Source organism: Sphaerodactylus townsendi, linkage group LG06 (genome assembly GCF_021028975.2).
Source record: "Sphaerodactylus townsendi isolate TG3544 linkage group LG06, MPM_Stown_v2.3, whole genome shotgun sequence".
Taxonomy (NCBI): Eukaryota; Metazoa; Chordata; class Lepidosauria; order Squamata; family Sphaerodactylidae; genus Sphaerodactylus; species Sphaerodactylus townsendi.
In genome coordinates this window covers 131,577,417-131,587,932 of record NC_059430.1, presented here as the reverse complement: position 1 = coordinate 131,587,932, position 10,516 = coordinate 131,577,417, and the positions used below count along the sequence as shown (strand labels likewise).

Here is a 10,516-nt window from a genome sequence, read left to right as displayed (position 1 = left end):
GACTACAACTCCCATCAACCCCTGCCAGCATGGCCAATTGGCCATGCTGGCAGGGGTTGATGGGAGTTGTAGTCCATAACATCTGGAGTACCAAAGGTTCGCTGCCACGGCGTCTAGAGCAACACCAGGATGTTGGGTTAGACCATTGATGAGATCCAGCAGGGTTCTTTTGATGTTCTAACACACAATTTGAGAGGGGGAGGGAGCCATCTCCCACTGAGGCACTGACCAGACCTACACCTGTTTCCTTTTAGCCAAGACTCCTCTCTGAATATGAATATGAGATGGAGGAGAATGCCAGTAAAGCATCTGAGTTGCACTGAAGGTGAAAAAGCACGAGGAAATTCAGGAGCCATCCTTTGCGATGTTTGTGGCCTTGCAGAATCAAACAAATGTCCAGTGGGGCACCTTAAAGATTAACGAAGTCTGCTGTGATTGGATCTTTTGCAAGTCGCACCTCCCTTCCTTGGGTTTTGCTGTCACAGACTAACACAGCTTCCCCCTTTGCAAGCACAGAACCAGACCCCAGATTCCACGGGGTTGTCTGTGGCTATCCACAAAGATCCTGCAGATGCAACTGCAGGAGGTGCTTTTACACATACAAAGCAGATGCGGCAGGCTCTCCCAATGCTCTCGGCACAGTGTCAATAGGCCAAGAAGAAGAAGAAGAAGAGTTTGGATTCATATCCCCCCTTTCTCTCCTGTAGGACACTCAAAGGGGCTTACAATCTCCTTGCCCTTCCCCCCTCACAACAAACACCCTGTGAGGTAGGTGGGGCTGAGAGAGCTCCGAGAAGCTGTGACTAGCCCAAGGTCACCCAGCTGGCGTGTGTAGGAGCGCACAGGCTAATCTGAATTCCCCAGATAAGCCTCCACAGCTCAGGCGGCAGAGCTGGGAATCAAACCCGGTTCCTCCAGATTAGATACACAAGCTCTTAACCTCCTACGCCACTGATGCTTTAGAAGTTTTAGATGCCTGAGAAGGAGATCCTCACAGGGCCCACAGCAAAAGCAGGAAAAGGGCCAGTGCCGAGTAGCCCAAAGCGACAGGCAGAAGACAGTGTGAGTTGTGCCACCCCCCTTTTAAAGCCACCCTTTCCTGCAGGCGTGCCCACCAAGAGAGCTGCTCAAGAGGATTCAATGGGTGCACTCGATCAGAGAAGGAAAAACAGAAAGAGGTACGACATTTGGCTGGTATATCTTCCACCCCACTGATATTTTAATTGGTACAGAATGGCTGAAAGTTATGATCCCCTGCCCATCTTACTTACCTGGACTCACAACAGGGACCAGAACAGGGACCAGATAGTAACCAAGAACCTACACAGCCACCCAGTGATACTAAATGTGACTGGTGTAGCTGGTTTGATTTTATACACAGTTCAAAGGCACTGGATGACACTCAGACCGCTCTGGGCGTCAACACTGGTTACCAGTCATTCTAGAGCCCCCAATCAATACCTTCACGTGGTGCCCATCCATGTAACGGGTGGCATCGCGGAAAAGCCGGTAGGAGATGAATCCATGAGGGTCTACACTGTCAATGAGGGGGAAAGCAGTCTGGAACAGAAGAGGAGGAACAGAGTTACGCATGGCCCTTACCCGTGGCTTGTTCCTAAGGCCTTTTCAGACACCCACAGGGAGGCTATGACATGAGAAGACGTGAAGGAGCTTCCTTCAAAGGCCTTAGGTGGGGAGCAGAACAAAACTCAAGCCCAGCAGCACTGCAAAGTCCGACAAAACTCAAGCCCAGGCACAAGCTCACCTGGCCAGAGGCCTGACTAAAGCTGACACCCTGGAAAATGTTCGCCCACCTTTATGCTGCCACTGGACTTGCTCCTTGTGTGCTCCTTAAATGCTGCAGATCTTAAATGCCTCTCACAGCCCTTGGGGTGTTGAGGTCAGAGTGTCTGCCTGACCAGGGCCAGAGAGACCCAGGTCCAAATCTTTGCTCAGCCATGACATTCACTGGGTCACCTTGGGCCAGTCACTCATAGCCTGAACTACCTCAAAGGGCCGTTGTGTTGATAAAACTGGGGTGGGGGAAGAGGGGGAGATTTGCTACACAGACAGGATGGGGTGTTCCATAAACAGTGCCACTGGGGCAGTAGGGTTGCAGAGCCAATCAGAAATCTTAAACACAGAAGTGAATAAAGCATAAAGCATAACAGGACAACTTTAAACTGTGCACAAATTCAATAGTAGGATCCACAGTTCCTTATAATTTATCCAAATAACTTTTGCTACTCAGATAAATATTTGCTACCCAGATAAATACAATCATTAGACAGAGATTTATTTATTTATTTATTATTTAAATTTTTTATACCGCCCCATCCCCAGGGGCCCCAGATGCAGGAATGACGCACACAGGAGAGACAGGCCAAGTCCTGCAAACGGGCAAAGCCTGATAACCGCTTGTACTCATGCATCCTCTGCCTGGTCCCCACCTCAAGGAATGGTCTGCCTGAAGAGCCCAGGAAGATTCCACTCTCCTGGCTTGTCACAAGCTACGCAAGATGGAATTATTCAAGAGGGCTTTTTGCACGGTTAAAACAGGACTGAACTGCAAAGAACTGGTCAGAAAGCTGCACTAGTCAGGGGCGGGGACTGCGGCCTACATGGCTGCCAATCGCTGGACGGCTGCTCCAGACCAGGTAGTTTCTGTCGTGTCCAAAAGCTCCTGCTTTGCTTCAGCTGTTTGAGACATGCCTGCTCACTTTCAGATTTCTACATAATCCACCTTGAGTCTCAGCAAGCAAGGTGGACTATAAATCTGTACTAACTCCTTGACTTCTGTTGAAACTCTTGAACATGTCTTGTTTATCTGCCCCAAATACTCTTTGCTGTTCTTTAACGGTCCTCTAAACCCAACTATCCTGCGACTTCTGAACAGTCCTGATCCTCACACTCTGGAGAAGACTGCTCAGTACTTATTACAGGACCTGGCCCTATGAGATTATTTTTGTTGTTGTATAAACAAACAAACAAATGCAGCCTCGAGGTGAATACTTATACTACTTTCAAAATGAGCTCAAGCTAAGTTTTTGGCAATATCTCCAACTGGAGGAACGCCATAAACTGAATGATTCAGGGGGGCTTCTCTACAAAGGCAGCACAGAACAAAATAATTCACAAAGTTACTTGGATAAATTATGAGGAACTGTGGATCCTACTATGGAATTTGTGCACAGTTTAAAGTTGTCCTGTTACGCTTTATGCTTTATTCACTTCTCTGTTTAAGATTTCTGATTGGCTCTGCAACCCTACTGCCCCAGTGGCACTGTTTATGGAACACCCCATCCTGTCTGTGTAATTCACCTTCAATCCCCGTGAGAAAGACAGAGTAAAAATAGAACTTTAGCTGCTGAAGACCCCTCTAGTGTGATGTGCAGCTAAGAAGGGGCTCTTGGCTAGCCCAAGACAAGGAGAAGGAGGTCGTAAAGTGGTGAAGTGAAGGGTCACAAATTAGCCCACACTGGGCTGGATCCTTCCAATCCACTCCACAGAGCCATCTCCCGACATGGTTATTTTGGTTTCTATCCCACTCTTTCCTGACAAAGGAAGACTCAGGGAGGTCAACAGCATATTTGCATAATACATATAAAACAAACAAAAAGCTATACATCAAAATTTACATAGTTTAAAACCTAACTTGCTAAGATGGCACAGACAGTAAAAAATCCTTCTTAAATTGTACTGTCAAAGGCTTTCACGGCTGGAATCACTGGGGTATTGTGGGGTTTCCAGGCTGTATGGCCGTATTTCAGCAGCATTTTCTCCTGACATTTTGCCTGCCTCTATGGCTGGCATCTTCGAAGGAGAAAATGCTACTGGAACACGGCTATACAGCGCGGAAAACCCACAACACTTTCTTAATTTGTTATTCAACATGCTGTCTTCTGCTTATGAGTTCCGCAGACTTCTCGGCATCAGGGGGAACTACTCCCAGGCATGGAACGGAACTGCCAGGTCTGGCCCAGGATCCCCCTTCTGCCATTGGCAAAAGTTGGCTGTTTCCGCAAGGAATTGGCGCTGCCCTGGGTATGGTTTTTAGCGCGATCACAAAATTGCTGGAGAAGAACAAACAAGCCAGGCAGGCGTGCCTGCAGCTTCCAGAGCGGCTCCTTGTCTCCTATCCTCCCCCATGGACAGACCCACTCAATTAGCACAGTAATAGCCCTGATGCCAAAGGCTGAAAGGAGAGCTGCTGGACCCATACAGATGCAAATGAGTCGTGGCACGCTCCCCTTGGGGACTCCCCGCTCCACTCAAGCTGAAAAGGGGCAGGGAGGAGGGCTCACCCAGCAGGCACAAAGCAGGCAGGCAGGCAGGCCTCTCTACCCAACAGCCCCGTACCCCCATGATCCTCCGCCTTGGATGCAACGGCCTCCTGGGCTCTTTTTCAAGCCCCCTGCCAGGCACTGATGGGTGCTGTGGCATTCTGATCATCCTCCTAACACGCAGGGCCTGAAATTAGGCACTTGGCACAACATTCAGGGTCTTTCTAATAAAATCTCCACTTTGCCGTAAAAAACAAAGTAAGGTTCTAGCCTTCATAGTTCTGGAGAGGCACCTGAACATACCTGCGAACCAGAACGCTCAGCTAAACAGAATTCCCAGCACATGGACACATCTACTCGCGTGTCATCCCTGTTGATTCGTTCACTTTATTTATACCCCGCCTTTCTCCTGAAGCAGCTTCCCTCGTTCTCCTCTCCTCCACTATATCCTCACAACAAACCTGTGAGGTACGCTTGGCTGCAAGCATGTGACTGGCTCAAGATCACTCAGTGAGCTTTCACAGCAGAGCAATGATTCAAACCCAGGCCTTCCAGATCCTAGTGATCCTTAACAGATCCTTAACAGACCAGGTGATCGGGAGCAACAGCCGTAGAAGGCCATTGCGTTCACATCCTGCATGTGAGCTCCCAAAGGCACCTGGTGGGCCACTGCGAGTAGCAGAGAGCTGGACTAGATGGACTCTGGTCTGATCCAGCTGGCTTGTTCTTATGTTCTAGTCCGGCATGCTGACCACTCCACCACGTGGCATGACTCATCCAGGACCCAGGATCCTGTGCAAAGTCCAGCCACCGGTATTTGGCCCCCTCTTGACCTCTTCGCTCCCTTTCATGTCCTTGAGCAGCAACAAGATGCAACAGTTCTGGCGTAATCAGCACCCTCTGCCTCCTCCTGCCACCCATCTGCCCCTGGGAACTCTGCCTCAAGCTCCTGCTCAAGCTCCGCCTCCACAGTGAGACCAGGTGCCCCCAGCAAAAACAGCAGGACCACAACTGGCAAGGGCACAGACGCACTGCACGCACCATGCCCGTCTCAGACGTAAAGATGACGATTTCGTAGAGCGGTGCCAACTGCTGGAACAGGTTGTCGATGCCTGGCCTCTTCTTGAAGCGCCAGCCGGTCACGAGCTGAGGACCAAAACAGGGAGCCAGAGGGGAGGAGGAGACACAAAGAAAGAGCGCAGGAAGAAGCGTTATTCCTCCCCACAGCTGACTGGCCTGAGGGTCAGGGGGGCAGGAAAGCTTTTGCTCTCCTCAGGGAGAACAGGCAAAGGCCGAAATCCAGAACCACAAACCCCTCACCACCAGCCCATTTGGACTCAGAGCCATCCATCCTCCTACCCTGCAAAAGACACCAACATACAGGATTGGACGCTCAGGATTGGATCTCACTGGCCTCCTCAGCATCACAAACCATAATCCAGTTTGTCTGTCTCTTGGGGGTGGAAGCACCATCAGGTGGTGATCCCATACAGGTTTCAAGAGACTATTTGGGGGTGGTTTGCCATTGCCTGCCTCCTGGTGGTCTCCCATCCGCATACTAACCAGGACTGACCCTCCTTGGTTTCGGAGGTCAGGCTAGCCTGGGCTGTCCAGGTCAGGGTTGTCTCTCCTTTACTAAGCACCCAGTAACCAGCTAGTCATTCCTGGGACTGGGAGGCATCTCTGTTTAAACCATAAGCTGTGCAGATCTACCACACCGCCCCACATTTAGCCATCAGCTTCCACCACCACATACCTGAACCAATCCAGCCCAGGACGTCTGCTGATGTCACACAAGCGTTACAAAAAAGAACCAAAAGAACCAGAGTTTACTCTCTTGGCCCAACAGACACATACCGACCATTCCGGGTGAAGGAGCACGTCGGTGAGTTCAATGACCAGGGTGTAAGGGGGCTGATAGTAGGGCTCTTTCAGGGGATCCGGGAGCAGCTTGGGACTGGTGGGCTCTATGATCATCTGCAAAATGAAGGAGAAGAAGAAGAAGAAGAAGAAGAAGAAGAAGAAGAAGAAGAAGAAGAAGAAGAAGAAGAAGAAGAAGAAGAAGAAGAAGATAGAAGAAGAAGATAGAAGAAGAAGATAGAAGAAGATAGAAGAAGAAGAAGAAGAAGAAGAAGAAGAAGAAGAAGAAGAAGAAGAGTTGGATTTATATCCCCCCTTTCTCAACTCAAAGGGGCTTACAAATTCCTTTCCCTTCCCCCCACAACAAACACCCTGTGAGGTGGGTGGGACTGAGAGAGCTCTGAAGAACTGTGACTAGCCCAAGGTCACCCAGCTGGTGTGTGCTGGAGTGCACAAGCTAATCTAGTTCACCAGATAAGCTTCCACAGCTCAAGTGACAGCGGGGAATCAAACCCAGTTCTCTGGATTAGAGTGCACCTGCTCTTAACCACTACACCATGCTGGCTCTCCAGCGAGGTGTAAAGACAGCTGCACTGCAACTACTGAAGGCAGGAACACGAGGCAGAGGTGAGAAGTGGAGGAGAGATCAATCAGTGGCTACTAGCCATGGGGATCAAAGGGAACCTTCATGTTCAGAGGCAGTCAACCTCCGAATCCCAGTGAGCTCCAGGGGAAGGCCATCAGTCTCTATGCTCCTGCGATTGGCTCTTCAGAGTAAATGGTTGGCCCTTGCATGAGACAGGATGCTGGACTAAATGGTATGTTCCACTGGGCTCTTATGATACAGTGGCAAGCTCCAGGCCCTGTTAAAATAGCAAGCTACAAAGATGAGCAATTAATCAAAAAAATGTATAGTATATGCTTAGAATTAGAGCTGGAAGAGGAGGTGGTAAAGGACTACATGGTCAAATGGGCTCAGGATTTGGGCCACCCAATATTATTAGAGGATTGGGAGAGGACCTGGAACACAGGTTTAAAATTTACGCAGAGTAATTATATAAAAGAAAATTTTTATAAAATCAGATATAGGTGGTATATTACGCCGACCCAAATAGCTAAAATTACGAAGAAACCTGCGCTTTGTTGGAAATGTAATTCTGATAATGGCTCTTTTTTTCATCAATGGTGGGCTTGTAAAAGAATCAAGAGGTTCTGGACATTAATTCATATAGAGGTACAGAATATGCTTAAAATAAAAATGAAGTGTTCCCCAGAATTATATTTGCTGGGGATGTGTAATAGCATTAAGGATATGGGTAAAAGAAAAACGTTCCAGTACTTAGCAGCAGCAGCTAGAATAGTTCTGGCAAAGAATTGGAAAAGTCCAACTATTCCGTCAATATTTGACTGGAACATGAAGATGCTAGAATTGGTTAAGTTATCGCTTTTGCCAGGACAGGATGTGTTAGAAGAAAATTACAACACTAAAAGTCAATGGGAACAATGGAAAAGCTATTTAAACAAGAAATACCATATCCAAAGCATAATATTTAGTTAAGTTATTAAACTAAAAATAGAGTACGCACAGAAGGAAGTTCTATTAAAGAATATTGGATATAATTGTGGAAGTATTGTTATAATAATTCTCTTTCTTATTTTTAATTTTTTTTTTTGGATGTTTGATTAACTTTCAGTAATTACTAGCTTATGTGAGACAAGGACGTATTTATACGAGATAAGGATGCACTAGTCATGTATAAGTAATAACAACTTTGTATTTTTGACTGGTTTGTATCACTTCTTACTCTTTTTTCTTTAATAAAGCACTTAAAAATCAAAAAAAAAAATAGCAAGCTACTAGATTTCATGTTAACTGAGAAATGCCAAAGTGTGACTTGGAAATGCTTAGAAACCCAGAAGCAAAGAGTCTACATATGTAAGTCAAAGCCACTGGGGCCTTAGAGCAATTCATTTGCCAGCATGCATGGCAACAATACAAGACTGACTTGGGAGAGAGAGTCAGAATGCTCAGCCATCCCCTGGCTGTGGGTTCCCAGGCTCTCAGGCAGGGAGGGGTCTTTCCTGGCATAGGAGACTTTAGCATAGGCTTTTATAGTTGAAGATGCCCAGGTCAGGACCCAGGACTTTTCCCCTGCAAAGAATGTGCGCTATCATTAACCCCTTCTTGCCTCTTCCTCTTCCAAGAGCTCACAGTAAAAGCACCCATTTCAAGGAGATACTCTACCTACCACTCAGCCATGGCCCCTCCCCAACAACATGGACAGTTCTGGTTATTGCTGTGGCTCAGAGCACAAAACTGAAGGCCCCGGTTATGGCACACACGGCAGAATGATGACAATATTGTTGCTGCTCATGCAGTTTTTAGCATACGAGAGAGCAGAACAAATGCCAAAACAAGTCTTTATTTAAATTGAGTTGGATTTTTCTCATCTAGGCCTAGATTCCAAGAAACCCAGCGGATTTAATTGGGCCTCAACAGATATTTCTGCCTGGCTGGAGTGAAGCTGGGTAATATTGTATTACCAAGTTGGCTTAAAAAAGAAAACAAAATGTGAACTAGCAAAGCAGGACAGGATCTTTTTGCTAACAGCCCCCAAACCTTTGCAAAGTTTGCTTTCAGCCAGCCCACGCAGTTGCCACACAGACACAAAACTTCAGGTGCTGTCTATCTTGGAGAGGGTCTGTTTTGAGAGGACGTCTCCCCCTCCCCAATCTGTGCTTTGCTGGGGAGGGGGGTGCTCCTGCAGGAGACACCGCAGTGCTTGCATTAACAGGAATACGAGCTCTCCGCTGAAGCAAAACAGCTTGTGCTGCCAAGGGCAGAGGTCAGGCTTGTGAGTTTATCACCCTGACAGCTGACGGGATTCGGAGTGCACAGCAGTAACTAACACAAGGCTACCGTATGGCAAAGTGCGAGCTGCTGCCCACACAGCACACCACCACAAAGGCATCAGCTGCGAGTGGCGACAACAACAACAAGCACTTTTCACTGGCCAGAAACCAGCCGTCTAGTATGTGCTGATTGTTCTCAGGCCTATCTCGGGGCAACCAGACAACCTGCTCAGCTGCGCTTTGCCTCTCTCCAATTCCTAAAGAGCCGCTCTTTAAAAAGCCTGGTCTGATCTTCAGAAGCCATTTTATAAGTCTGGCTTTTTAAAAAAGGGAGAAGAAAAGCTCAAAGTGGTTCCCCAAATCCTTAATAAGCAGCTGCACCTAACCTAAAAACATGGCGTAATTCCTCCTTTCAGCTAGCTTACTGAGAGACTGCTGGCACCCCTGAATCCCAGAGACTCTCACTGCCCACATACAAAACCTCCCGGGTCTTCCTCCCATGGCTGCCCTGAAATGGGAGAAGTCACTCTTAAATAAAGAGAGAGGGAAAGAGAAAGTGAGAAGGGGCGGGCGGGCGGGCGGGTGGGGGGGGCACAAGTTGGCAAACAGCGTTTGGGGCTCTTTAGTTTGGAGAGGAGATGTCTGAGGGGGAATATGATTGAAGCATATAAAATTATGCATGGGGTAGAAAATGTTAACAGAGAGAAATTTTTCTCTCTTTCTCACAATACTGGAACCAGGGGGCATTCATTGAAAATGCTGGGGGGAAGAATTAGGACTAATAAACGGAAACATTTCTTCACGCAGTGTATGACTGGTGTTTGGAATATGCTGCCACAGGAGGTGGCGATGGCCACTAGCCTGGATAGCTTTAAAAAGGGCTTGGACAGATTTATGGAGGAGAAGTCGATCTATGGCTACCAATCTTGATCCTCCTAGATCTGAGATTGCAAATGCCTTAGCAGACCAGGTGCTCAGGAGCAGCAGCAGCAGCAGGCCATTGCTTTCACATCCTGCATGTGAGCTCCCAAAGGCACCTGGTGGGCCACTGCGAGGAGCAGAGTGCTGGACTAGATGGACTCTGGTCTGATCCAGCAGGCTAGTTTTTACAGCAAGACTGATTTTTCATCACTTCAGCAGCGTAAGAGGTCACCTTGTGGAAACACGATCTGCTGATTCCAATACACACGTTTTCATGCCTGACTGGAGCACGTCTCACACTGGTGCACACGCACAAGTTATTCCTTTCAGGAGAATCAGGAAGAAATTTGGAAAGCCTTTTAGCACCAAGAGCGGTGGGAAAAGCAACTCACCTGCCTGTAATCTTTGAAGTACTTGTATGCCCTTCGCAGTTGTTGTATCACCACTGGATCTGAAAGCCAATGAAGAGAGCGGGTCACTTGGGCTAGCATCAAACGCCAGTGGGTATAAGAATGCAGACAGGCTTTGGGGCCGGCTGTGCCAGATGCCGAAACATAAAGGATGATGTGTGTAAGGAATTCCATAGAAGCAGAAATAAA

At 47.8% G+C, this 10,516-nt stretch overlaps 1 protein-coding gene across 1 annotated transcript; it reads right to left on the bottom strand.

Moving 5' to 3' along the window:
* Positions 1-949: 949 nt before the first annotated feature.
* On the bottom strand, positions 950-10,516 carry LOC125435747 (mitochondrial import inner membrane translocase subunit TIM50-like). Its single transcript, XM_048502114.1, has 4 exons — positions 10,310-10,516; positions 6,141-6,260; positions 5,325-5,429; positions 950-1,560 (listed from the first exon to the last, which is right to left on the bottom strand). The coding sequence occupies exons 1-4, from the start codon at positions 10,499-10,501 to the stop codon at positions 1,420-1,422; spliced, it is 558 nt and encodes a 185-aa protein (XP_048358071.1). The 5' UTR covers positions 10,502-10,516; the 3' UTR covers positions 950-1,419.